We start from the raw sequence: 14,270 nt of genomic DNA, 5'->3' as shown, positions 1-14,270 counted from the left end.
GTTTTTCTCCTTCAGTTTGTTGATATGGTGTATCACGTTGATTGATTTGCGTATATTGAAGAATCCTTGCATTCCTGGAATAAACCCCACTTGATCGTGGTGTATGATCCTTTTAATGTGCTGTTGGATTCTGTTTGCTAGTATTTTGTTGAGGATTTTTGCATCTATGTTCATCAGTGATATTGGCCTGTAGTTTTCTTTCCTTGTGACATCTTTGTCTGGTTTTGGTATCAGGGTGATGGTGGCCTCATAGAATGAGTTTGGGAGTGTTCCTCCCTTTGCTATCTTTTGGAAGAGTCTGAGAAGGATAGGTGTTAGCTCTTCTCTAAATGTTTGATAGAATTCGCCTGTGAAGCCATCTGGTCCTGGGCTTTTCTTTGTTGGAAGATTTTTAATCACAGTTTCAATTTTAGTGCTTGTGATTGGTCTGTTCATATTTTCTATTTCTTCCTGGTTCTCCCTTATTTGTATTTTCATGTATTTTACTCATAGTTTCTCCAGAAGATGTAAGAAGAAAAGGCTACAGATAAAGCTGTGATGAAAGTATATTATTTTGTAAATATAGATCCGGATTCCTCAACAGCAGAACTGTTGACATTTTGTCCAGATCATTCTTTGCTCTGCCCATGCTAGTAGCAACCCCAGACTCTAGTGTGAAAAGAAATGTCCCCCACATTGCCAAATGTCTCCTGGGGGGCAAAATCACCCCTAGTAGAGAACAACTGGTTTATAAGGAGAGTATTCAGTTTAAATAATAAGTAATGGTAATAAAAAGGAAACAGAGAACTGTCTTCGGGCATTGGGCCAACATTCAGATATGCCCCCAATATGCCCCCAAAGCTTCACAGGTCTTTATCCTTTAATCTGTTGGAGAGTTGTGCGTCACTATTTGCAGACACAGGTGCCACCAATAGCTTGGAACTGAAAAAGTTGTAACTCTTGATTTTCAAGCATGGAATATGATTCTGCAGAGAGCCAAGCAATAAGAGCATTTCAGAGTCACTCCTATATATGGCAGGTAGATTGTGTTAGTATCATACTTTCCAGGCTGGCTTAGGAAACAAAGAATTATAACATAGGTTCTATGGAAAGATGCACTCAGAAATCCAAATATTTTCTATAAATACCTATAGGTTGCTAGTTTTCATATACTGTGTTTTAGACGCATATCATAATGTAATTATTCTTAATTAATAATTTATTATTTTGATGATTCTTATTTTTTTGAAAGTAGGGGTCAATATGAAATATTTGTCCTGATAAAAAAACACAACAACACCAAAAACTTTTTTCGCGGTATGCCGGCCTCTCACCGTTGTGGCCTCTCCCGTTGCAGAGCACAGGCTCTGGACGCGCAGGCTCAGCGGCCATGGCTCACGGGCCCAGCTGCTCCACAGCATGTGGGATCTTCCCGGACCAGGGCATGAACCCGTGTCCCCTGCATCAGCAGGCAGACTCTCAACCACTGCACCACCAGGGAAGCCACTGATAAGTTTTATACATCAAATTTCAATTAAACTTTAATGTCTGTGATACTAGGAAGAAATGTTGTTGAGTTATTCTCCTGGGCCCCAACTTCAATGCCTTTTATTCTTTCTGGACAACTGAATAAAGGTAACCAAATATTATCCATTTACCTTTATTTTTCTCTGCCTTCACACAATCTTTTTTCTGTAAATACTTATTTTGTGGGATCTTCAATTTGACATCAAAATATCCTATTTAATACTATATCTTAAGACTTCCAGATTTAAATAGTTGATTTATTCCCTAGTGCTTTGTGCACCATACTCAGTGAAAGTTTGTTAAAGAAATATTTAATTGTATGAATGTTGTTTTTGTAATTCCTAGCCAACTCATCTTAATTCTGTGTTTTTGTGGTATTAAAACTAATTATCACTGGAGAAATATTTTTAAGTTCCTGATTGATAATAGAGTAAATGCAAAAATTCTCACAGAAATTCTCATATATTTTCACTCTATTTCAGAATAAATATGGAAAAGTGCTTGTAAGTGAGGCTGACACACGGTATTGAAGACCTTCATTTGGCATAATAAATTTTCTTAATTGTCTGATGAACATACTCTTAAAAAGGCAAAAACAATAATGAAATAGTCATAGAAGAATAATCAGATAAATTGTAATATGCTTCATTAACACACTCAGTCAAAATCAGAGAGCTATAAATCAGAGAAAGATTAAAAGCATTCTCAGCTCATCTGTGATCCAAAGATTATATTAATGATCTTTTTAAACATCTCTTATTAGCTAAACAGTTGTGTTATATTGCAAGTGTACATGCAAAAATATTGACTAGTCAAAGCAGGTGAAAAAATATTGTGGGATAGGTTGGAAAATATTTATAAAATAATATTGTTAACTACTGTAGCAAGCTCAGTAAAGTTACTGAATAACAATACTAAAAACACTATACCCTTCTCTGCATTAATAATAATAACAGTAATTTGACCATTAGAGTTAATAACCTATATTTAGCCAGTACATTTTTCACAATTTTCAAAGCACTCTTTTCCTTTCACTTATCTGATATTTGAAGAAATCTTGTGAGAAATATGAGTCAGATATACATATACTGCAGTATTACAGTGAAGGGTACAGGGGAGTAGAAAAAAAATGATTTATCAGAATTCAAAATGACTTAGTGATAGTTAAGTTAGTGATAGATAAGATGAAATATTTTAAAATATCAAGGATTGTTCCCACCATATCTATTTTGCAAATCTTCACAAATAAATCTTGTTAATGTTTCAGAGGGAAAAAAAAAAGAATTTAAAGCATTAGATTAAAATGGGTACTGTACCATTATGAATGTTTTTTATTTTCTTCTATATATGTAAATAATTTTCAAACACATTTTGTGATTATAAACTATTTTTAAATAAATTAAACAGAGCATGCTAAGCAACAACAATTCTTCCATGAGAATCTTAGGATATATTAATATTATCAAATTTAATAGGATATATTAATATTATCAAATTTAATAAAGTGTTTAAATACATACACAATTTTAAAAAGTATGTGCATGAGAAATGTCATAATGTATACTACATAATCATAGATGTAGTATAATATATATTTAGAATGTGTAGTAAAACCTGTTGAACAGTGTTTCAAATTACTTTTAATTCAGTTTCCAATGATGAAAGCGTAGTTAAAGATGATTGGGTAGAACAGTTATGTGTTGGTGGGAGTCACAGTTTAGATCTACTCCTTTAATATTACAGAATCAGATACATGGGACTGTCTCAATACTTGCCTTTATACTGGATGTTCAAAGAAAAGAATGATAAAGTTGAAGGAACCAAATTTATACTTTACCTAAAAGCATTCAAAATGGGGATTTCATTGATTATATAAGGTGGAATTTTAATTTTATAGGAAAAATGCACTGAGTTTCAAGTAATTTAAAAAAATCACATTTGAAATGTAATCAGTTCACAAATTGGGAAATATTTGTGAGTGGGTAGTCATAATGGCTATTGTAATTTATTTTCAGGGATTAGTTGTAGGTTAACATCTAAAGCCAGAGTTGGAAGGAACATTTCTACTTTCTAGCTTGGTGACCTTAGGCAAGTTACTTACCCTGTCTTTATCTCAGTTGCCTTTTCTGTAAAATGGGGACGATATTAGTAACTACCATGTACATAAGTAAAATCAAGAATGCTGCAAGCCAAGAAATTTCTAAAATAAAAGTAACTTTGTTGGATTGGAAATAGTAATTAACAAACATATTCCAATATCCAGAAAAAATTTAATTTGTACCATTAAGTAACATTGAGTGAGCAAAGGTAAAATATGAAAACAGAAATTAATCAGATCAACAATAAAGTTATTTATAAATGGAACTAAAACACTGGGATAAAAATAGAAAATAGAAGTAAATTATTGGAATATGTGATTATATGAATTAAAGCTTTATGATTTTTCAGTCTTTATGTGGTTATAGTATGTTCTCTGGGAAGTTTAAGATCCAGTAAAAATCTTTATCCCTTCCTTCCAATAAACATACACAGAAGCAAAGCAGAGCAAAACAAAACAAACACTAAGTCATGCAATGGATGTGTTTTTTATTTTGTTGCATTAGAATTGGAGGTTATATGTCTCAACTGCTAAATCTGAATCATTAGAGAAGAAGTTTGTTACATTATATTACATAACAAACCAAATTATCTAGTGTATGTTTGTATTTTTAACCTTTGTTATATATGTGTTTGGGGATGTCATTACTTATACTAGATAGTAAATTTCCAAAGGTTGGGAAGGGAACATTTTATTTAGTCCCAGCTCTAGAATTAAATTCCTTACTTATATCAGATGACTAGGTTTACATGGATGTGGGACCAAATGAAAACAATTATTTTGAAAAAGTAGTGATTCTATTAAGATTCCTAAATTGGTTTATTTTTAATATTAATTTTGCATCTTTTATATATTTCTAATTTTTTTAATGAAATAATATCAGGGCTCATCAGTCTAACATTTGGGAACTGCTGATGTAATAAGAAAGTTAGCACTAGAACTGACACGTAAATGTTTCCTTCCCAACCCAAGCAGTGTTTCCCACTATAAGCCAGGGATACTGTCTAATAAATCATACAAGTCTTTCTATGATCCACAATCCCATGACAGTGTCAAACACAGAGGAGGTGCTCGGCAAGTATTTGTCAAATGAATTAATGAATAGAAACTCAGTTGGAGCCGTACTATAAAATAAACACAGTTTTCAAAATCCTAAGCCTGCTACAAAGTAGAATTAAACATGATGAAGTTTATACTAGGTATGGAAGATTTATTGCCTACATTCAATGAAGAATGGTCATTACTTTTAAACATGCTCAGTCAAGTGGCAGAAGTTTTTGAAAATTATCTGGTTTGAATGATGGTTGTAAAAATTCCTCAAAATATTTAGAAAATAACTGACTCAAGAAAATACAAGGACGTTTAGAGCAGACTTTTTTAAAAAAGGGGTTTGAAACCAGTTGGACTGTGAGGCTATTAATAAAGGCACTAATTTTCTCACATGTCATATGGAAATAATAATATCTTTCTTGATTGTGCATAATGACTGTCAGTGTTACATAATCCACATGAGCTGCAAACTAGCAGATCTCTAGTGGAAGCTGTAATATATAAGAACTTGCTCGGGCTTCCCTGGTGGCGCAGTGGTTGAGAGTCCGCCTGCCGATGCAGGGGATATGGGTTCGTGCCCCGGTCCGGGAGGATCCCACATGCCGCGGAGCGGCTGGGCCCGTGAGCCATGGCTGCTGAGCCTGCGCGTCCGGAGCCTGTGCTCCGCAACGGGAGAGGCCACAGCAGTGAGAGGCCCGCGTACCGGGGAAAAAAAAAAAAAAAAAAAAAGAACTTGCTCCTTCCAAAACAAGAGAATCCCAATTAGAGCAGGGATCCTGGAAGTACTGGGGAATTGTCATGTATGTCCTTGTTATTATTCTAGTATACATAAGGATTCCCTGATCCCTGCTTCCCAGTCTTCACAGCTGCAGTGTAGAGCTGAAGCGTTTATAACTCATGTGTCATCCTTAGCTACAGACCCAGAACTGATGTTTCCCGAGCCAGAAAGTGGAACAGGACGTAGGGATTACTCTAAGGAGATAGCAGTAGGGCTTTTATATATATGAGAGTTTTGTCAGCTAAGGGAGGCATCCAGGCCAGTCAAAATCCTTTATTACTGCATCGAAGCAGGAACAAGGTTAATAAGAAAAAGGCACAGAAGGTAACACATTTCCACATACTTTTCTCCCTGGCCGACCATTGGGAAAAGTCCTTCCTTGACCAGTTGGGTGCTCTAATGAGGTGCTATGGTTCCATTGCTATCAAAAGTGAATTTATGTTATAAAGTTCCTCTTTAAGAAGTAGTTTATGATTTTTTTCCAATTTAATCTACACATCTAAACCATCAAACTTATAAACTTGTTTTTATAGTGTATCTGTTAGAAGTATACTTTGGAGCCAGCTTTCTTCCTTGGGTTGAATCTTCACTTGTGTCACTGCTAACTGGGAATTTATGTTCCTATTCAAATGTCACCTCCTTAGAGAAGTCTCTCCTAAGCTCTTTAAATAAAGTAGACCTCTCCTTAAGTAATTCTCTATCCCTTCATTCAGTTTAACTTTCTTCCTAGCATTTACCACTATCTGATATTATATTAATTACACATTATGTCTGTGTCCTTGTCTCCTAGCATTTACCACTATCTGATATTATATTAGTTACACATTATGTCTGTGTCCTTGTCTCCCTTGTTTATTGCTGTATGTTTAGCATCTTCAGACAGGTCTGGCACATGGTTGGCATACAGTAAATTTTCGTAGAATTAATCACTAATTTCAGTAATGGACTATTTTCAACTCTATGACTTTAATAACATCGTACTTATGCTTCCGTGGTTATTCCCCAGTCCTAAGGCTCCAGCAAAATAGTCTTATTCTACTTCTTATTAATCTCCACTTTGATTATTGTCTTAACTCTGCCAGTTCTAACTGTAGTTATATTGTGGCTGACTTCTAAAGATAAAATAGCCTCCGTTGTCTTTGATGACAATTTGCTCTTTCCAGAGCCCACTGGGAATTAAAAAGGAAATTAAGATATCTTTCATGGTCTTTACTTTTTTTTTCTTGCCATGAAACTTCTGATCCTTATGTAGTCTCAACCTCAAAATGCATCTCTCATTAAGGGTAAAATCTAGAAAGGGTATTAAAGTTAAATCCTCTTTCTGAGTTTACACAGGTGATGACAGTAATATAATGTACTTTGTTTTTCTTTCAGATCTCCAACTAAAGACATGGATTCAGAAGAGAAGGAAATTGTGGTTTGGGTTTGCCAAGAAGAGAAGATTGTCTGTGGGCTAACCAAACGCACCACCTCTGCTGACATCATCCAGGCTTTGCTTGAGGAACACGAGACTACATTTGGAGAGAAACGGTTTCTTCTGGGGAAGCCCAGTGATTACTGCATCATAGAAAAGTGGAGAGGCTCTGAACGGGTTCTTCCCCCACTAACAAGAATCCTGAAGCTTTGGAAAGCATGGGGAGATGAGCAGCCTAATATGCAGTTTGTTTTGGTTAAAGCAGATGCTTTTCTTCCAGTTCCCTTGTGGCGGACAGCCGAAGCCAAATTAATGCAAAACACAGAAAAACTGTGGGAGCTCAGCCCAGCAAATTACATGAAGACGTTACCACCAGATAAGCAAAAGAGAATAGTCAGAAAAACTTTCCGGAAACTGGCTAAAATTAAGCAGGACACAGTTTCCCAAGAGCGAGATAGTATGGAGACATTAGTTCATCTGATTATTTCCCAGGATCATACTATTCATCAACAAGTCCAGAGAATGAAAGAGCTGGATCTGGAAATTGAAAAGTGTGAAGCTAAATTCCACCTCAACCGGGTAGAAAATGATGGAGAAAATTATGTCCAGGATGCATATTTGATGCCCAGTTTCAGTGACGTTGAGCAAAAACTAGGCTTGGAGTATGATGAAAACCAGATTCTGGAGGACCTGAGAGAAAGTGATGGAATTGTACAGCTGGAGGAACGACTAACATATTATAGGAAGCTCATTGATAAGCTCTCTGCCGAAATAGAAAAAGAGGTAAAAAGTATTTGCACGGAGATAAATGAAGATGTGGAAGGGGCAGCTGCAAGTGAACTTGAAGGCTCTAATTTAGAAAGTGTTAAGTGTGATTTGGAGAAAAGCATGAACGCTGGTTTGAAAATCCATTCTTACTTGAGTGGCATCCAGAAAGAGATTAAATACAGTGACTCGTTGCTTCAGATGAAAGCTAAAGAATATGAGCTCCTGGCCAAGGAGTTCAGTTCCCTTCACGTTAGCAACAAAGATGAATGCCAGCTAAAGGAAAACAGAGGAAAGGAATCTGAGGTCCCTACCAGCAGTGGGGAGGTTCCTCCTTTTACTCAAAGAGTATTTAACATGTATTCAAATGACACAGACTCGGACACCGGTATCAGCTCTAACCACAGTCAGGACTCAGAAACAACTGTAGGAGATATGGTGCTGTTGTCAACATAATTTGAATGGCTTCTTTCTGACCTACTTTAATGTTGTTCGTGTTGGTTTAATTTAGTAGGAAACTTTAAATATTCCATTCTGCAAAAAAAGGGAAATCATGTTAAAGTGTTCAGTAGTTAATAAGAACTAGAGAATTTTGTAAGTTTTTGATTTCAGAGTTCCAATGTGACCTAATTATTGCAAGTTCAAACAATGAACTCTTTATTAAGAGTGCAGCACAAATAGCTTGCAGGTATATAACAGAGAGATAATTTGATGGGAGTTATCATCTCATAGCTTCTGTGAGAAATGATTCAAACTGCAAACTAATTCTTGATATTAGTCAATATAGTGAAACTATACACATGAACAAGTAAAATTAAAATGTACTGTTATATATTTTTTAACAATGTATTATTGGAATTTTATAATCTGTAAAGTACATGACAGCTACTATATTGTAACTGTATTAATTCAAATCCTGATTCTTTTCATTGATATTTAGAATGTGTATCATCTGTTACTTCCTGAACCCCTCTACCTGTTAGGCTTAGACAACAGGAAGTGGGAAGGGTTGCTATTGGGACATGTACAAATACCAGCAGTGGATCAGAGAGGAGTATAGATGAGGAAGGCCAAGTGCTGCAGAGAACAGCAACTTTTCTAAAGAAGACTAAAATTATTAAGGGATATGTATGTGCTTTCTCTCTGATATGCAAAACTTAGGTCAGACCAATGGTCTGTGCAGTTTCATTCCTTGAATGAGACATGGCGTGGGTTACAGAGAAAAATCACAGGGTCCTAGTCCTGTTAGATTATATCTTATCTACAAAAGTTGAAGGGATGCAACTTGGGGTCCTTCGTGTGGGTAAAATAGAGTTCTATGTGCCATAAGTATTAATATTAGCATTTTGTCTCTGAACATATAGATAGGACCTAATATGGGCAAAAATCTTTTATTCTGCTACACTATAATTCAGATTGTCTTTGTAGTACTTCATCTAAGGTGCAAACTGAAACAAAAAAAGTGCTAGCTCTACTCTCTACCCCACCCGCAAGCCGTGATAGAAAATATTCAACAAATTGAATAGATTATTTAGATCCTTCAACAAATTGAATAGATTATTTAGATCCTATCTTGACTATCATTACAGTGCCAGAAGAGGCTTGGTTTTGCTTCACTTTTAGTTAGGAAGTTCCTTTCTCCTTCTCTCTATTCTCTCCTGCTTCTTTCCCTTCTTTATTTTTCTATTGAACATATATCATATTGAAAACAGTTTGTTTTATTGTACTGTTCAATGAATACAGCTGCAGTTTATTTTTTCTTTAGCTAACACCTTTCCCATATGTCAGTGCACATGTAAGTAGAAATATTATTTTACTTAGTTTTAATATGTGGATATTGGTTAAGATTCCCAGTATTTCTCATTTCTTCCCTTTTATCCTTATGTTTACTGTAGTGTAAGTTTTAACTCAGTTTCTTAATCTATATTTAGAACTTTCTTAATATTTCACTTTTGGAGAATATCTAATGTTATTATTTTTCATGCCAAGATATTGCTGAAGGCCTTATTTGAAGTTGGATGGTAAGAAAAGTAGGAATTTCCATTCTAGGGAAACTAAGGTGATAAACAGTAAGCAATAACACTAACATGGGTTTAATTTAAAAGAAATAAGAAGGGAATTGAATAGTCATCTGAGAAAGGGAAGTTTATTTGCCTAATATCCCATGAAATCATTCAGCACTATGGTAAGCTATGGTGATATTTATTGTTCACTACTGGGGATTAAACTCAGATCATCAGCAAAGATAAACCAATTGTAATGTTTTTCTAAAGTGAAAGTAATCTCTTTGTATTATTCTTAGTGAGAAAATAATGAAAAGAACATTGTTATCTGCTATATAATTTGATTAATTATCTGAATTCAAAAGAGGTTCTGATAAGAAACAGGACTAGACAGATCATTTCATTTTAGAAACTGCATTACTGTCTGCCTTTGTACAGTTAAGCACAGTGATGCATTCTAAGGGCCAATTCTCCTATATTTTTAGAGTAGATAACATTAAAAACTTGTCAGAAAGCAAGACCATCAAGTTTTAAATTCACATTACAATTTCTATTCTTTAGTTATATACAAATGTATTTGTGCTTTTGATTCATTACAATATTAAATCATCAGTTACCCCGGTGAGTCTCTAATTTAGAGTAATAATACAAATAAAAATACTAAAATATGATGCACTCATCTCTGGATACTGAGCTATTCTTTATCAAATTAAGTGAGAGTTTATATTATAAATTTATAACTTGATAGAAACCTTAATGTTTTAATTATTTATAGAGGCTTTAAAATAAAAGTTTATAAATTCTTGAGTAACCTGACAGGTTAACTATGAAATTGCTATATGCAGCTAGAAGTAGCAAACCAAAGCTGACTAATCTTTCCTATAACAAGATATATTTTCATTGACTGTGCCTTGTTCATCCTTACACTTGCAATGTCTTTTTCCTCCATCTGCTATACACTGAAATCCCACCCATTTCAGGTTTTTAACATGTTATCTCTTCTGTAAAACAGACATTGTTCCATTCAACCTGTTGTAATATCTTATCTCTGAACCCACAAATATTTTAGTGTATTTTTCATAGAGGAACATTTATATTCTAGCTTAGTTTATGTTTATTTATGTACTTATCTAACTTCCCTCCCCCAATGTATTTTTGATTGTATTACTTTGTCTTCTGTCTTGTTGACCTTATTCCCTACAACAACCTCTTTGCCCCTACTCAGTTTTGGAATTGAATTGCTAAATTTTAGAAGATTGTAACATTTAAAAAAAATTATTTCCATACATGGTAAATGATGCTTGTGCATTTTATACAGAAATATTCATTTTAGCAGACTTAAAATATTAACAGTAATTCTACTTATATATTCTTTGGAGAAAGCACTAAATCTTAGGGTTATTATGAAAAAATTTTAATATAGTATCAATTTTCTATTTTACTTTTAATTCAGAGTTACTGATTTAAAACAATGGAAATATTGTCTTTTTTTAAAGCCCCTCAATGGTTAAATTATGGTATTTCCCTCTGCATCCCTTGCATGTAAGAAAAATTATATTTTATAGAACTAGATTTTAAGTGGTAGACACACAAAATAGCTTCAAAGTCTCTTTTAAAAATATCTATTTTTCTCTTTTTAATTAAAAACATAAATGGCCTCTCATTAGCATGCAGAAGCTATTCTAATCCATTGAAATTTTATTTTTATATTTATTTAAACATCTACTGTACATGACAAAATATATTTCTGTGGCTGCATTTCATAATTTTTCGAAGTAGGATTATTGTCTTATTTAAAATATTTTTCTAGTGACAAAGGAATACCTTTTAACATAGATTTCTTTTAAATATTAGGCTATTTCATTTCATACTACCTGATTGGTTTAATAACCTGATATGACAAATATAAAGTACAAATAATTTCTTCAAGTGTAACTGATCCAGAATAATAAAAGGAATGGTTGTATCCTTTCATGTGATATTGTTTGTTTTTCTGGGTGTGTTACATGGCTATATTAAAAATAAATTTTGTATCAGTTGAAATTATATAGTGGCTGAGTTAACTCACACAAGTTAAGATCAGATATTGTTTTATGACAAAATATATAGCAAAAAAGATGTAACAAAACTTTTTGTTAGGTTTCATACATATTTGTTTCAATTTGTCATGAAAGTATATCCTCACTTTTACACTGGACAGCTGGTTTTATGGCCTGGTATGTTGCTTTCTAGAATGAAATCCACTTTAATGTAAAAATACTCAAGTGTAAATCTTACTTGCTATTATTCAGTTTGTCACTACCCTTATTTCTCAAAATAGGCCTTTAATTTTGACTGTCTTTAATAACTAAATCATTTGAAAATTAAAGAAACTCATTTGCTCCTTCTATAAATGACCATGAAATTACTGTATATAATGTTCAGTAATGACGCATAGAAACAAGTTAACACTATTTTCTTAGCCAGTGTATCTCAATAGTGAGAGAAAACATACAATAGTCATTTTGTTAATCTAGCATTAATTTGTGTTTTCAACAACTGTTGGAATTGAGAATCACAATTTGTAGGTTTCATAATTAATAGTTCCATATCAGGAAGTGAAAAACTAAATGATTACCTTCATATTTTAAAAAAAGCAACTTAAATATTATATTTTTCCTAAATAGAAATATCAGACACATTTTTACAAAAGACTACTAAGTCTCTCCTTAAATTTCATATGTATATATAATGCATGTATAATACCATTGAATTTATTTTCAAGTAAAATAGACATATGATATTCAAATTATTATTATTACTATAACTCAAACAACTCAAAAAATGTGCACCATGAAAAGTAAGTCTCCCTTCTATCCCATGGCCTAATTACCCAGATATCCTTCTCAGAAATATCACTGTTATTTATTGTTCTAGAGATAATCTATGCATATACAGATCTATACATATATATTCCTACATTATTCATGTAGAGATTCCTTATTCTGTTTGATGGCATCAGGGAATTCCACTATATCAATTATCATAATTTTATTTCACCAGTCCTCTTGATGGGCATTTCTGTGTCTCCCAATCATTTACTATTATAAACAATCATTTACTATTATCCCATCAATGCATTTCTGTGAGGCTAGATTACTAGATGTAGAAATGTGTCACAGTGACAAATGGATTTTTTTTTAATTTAATAAACATTGCTGGTTATTCTTTATGGAAATTAACTCTTTAACAACTGAGTTGGAAATGTACTCCTCCCTCCCAAGGTGTGTGCTGTTTGTCTTTTTACTTTATTTGAATGCAAAAATTTTTTTGAACTTGAATTTATGGATTTTTCTCATTAATAACACATGAGGGTTTTTTTTTTTTCTTGTTTTTGGTTATTCTTATAAAGGCCTTTCCATTGGGGGATGTAATTTAAAAAATAAGTTTTATCATGTCTTTTATATTATGTTTTATGTTTTACTTTTAAACATTTGAACTATCTGAAATTCAGTTTGTCACAATGTTCAAAAGTAGAAAGAGTTATTTTTGATAGTTAGCAGTTATCCCACATCACTTACCAAATAAATTTGTCCCACCTTTCTTGGTGAACCAATCTCTGGTATGTATTTGGGGTCTATTTCTGGACTTTCTATACCATTCCATTGATTTAGCTGTGTATTTTATTAGAATTTGTGCTGTTACCATGTACGGGCCCCACCACTCAGATTACTGAAGAACTTCTCACTTTGGAAGTAGAATACAGTTGACTCTTGACCAACACTGGTTTGAACTGCACAGGTCCACTACACTTATATGCAGATTTTTTCCAATAAATATGTACTGCAGTACTACATGGTCTGTGGTTGGTTGAATCTGAGGATATGGAACTGTGGATAGCAGAGAGCAGACTGTGAAGTTATACACAGATTTTTCAACTTTTGTGGGGCTCCATGCTCCTGACCCACGTGTTGTTCAAGGGTCAACTGTAAATGAAATGGACTGCTAGTCACCGAGATTTACTTAAGGCAATTGCTATAACTAACATTGGAAAGTAACTTACAAATATTGGTATCTATCAACAACTCAATTATTCACAGCTTTCAGTCAGTACTCCTATTGTTCATAATAAATGACAAGAAAGTATTCCAAAAGTTATGAAAACATATGCATTTAGGTTTTATAGTTTTATGAATAATAGCAAATTAAAAGCCCAATAATAGACAAATTATTAGGTAAATTCTGAGGTATTATTTGTGGGAGAAATTTATCAATATTAATTCTGATGTTTATAAGACCATACAACAGTGAAATTCTAGTTTAAAAGAAAGGAATAAAAAAATGTGTATAGGGTTCCCTGGTGGTGCAGTGGTTGAGAGTCCGCCTGCCGATGCAGGGGACGCGGGTTCGTGCCCCAGTCCGGGATGATTCCACATGCCGCGGAGCGGCTGGTCCCGTGAGCCATAGCGGCTGGGCCTGCGCGTCCGGAGCCTGTGCTCCGCGGCGGGAGGGGCTGCAGCGGTGAGAGCCCCTTGTACCGCAAAAAAATAATAATAATTAAAAATAAAAAAATATATGTAGACCAACTCTGTTTAAAAAAACCCCATGCATACCAGAAAACAAATCATATAAAAATGGAGATGCATAATTTTTGCTGAGTTTTTATATTAAAGTGAT

At 33.8% G+C, this 14,270-nt stretch overlaps 1 protein-coding gene across 1 annotated transcript in view; it reads left to right on the top strand.

The window, feature by feature from the left end:
* The window catches only part of RASSF9 (Ras association domain family member 9), a 70,538-nt gene extending 57,570 nt beyond the window's left edge, over positions 1–12,968 (top strand). Inside the window, exon 3 of the mRNA XM_059081161.2 lies at positions 6,807–12,968. Coding sequence (XP_058937144.1) covers positions 6,807–8,067 — 1,261 coding nt within the window. The 3' untranslated portion in view covers positions 8,068–12,968. The remainder of the gene's footprint in view (positions 1–6,806) is intronic.
* The last annotated feature ends 1,302 nt before the right edge of the window (positions 12,969–14,270 follow it).

This window comes from Kogia breviceps, chromosome 12, assembly GCF_026419965.1.
Source record: "Kogia breviceps isolate mKogBre1 chromosome 12, mKogBre1 haplotype 1, whole genome shotgun sequence".
Taxonomy (NCBI): Eukaryota; Metazoa; Chordata; class Mammalia; order Artiodactyla; family Physeteridae; genus Kogia; species Kogia breviceps.
This window is presented reverse-complemented; position numbering and strand designations above follow the sequence as displayed.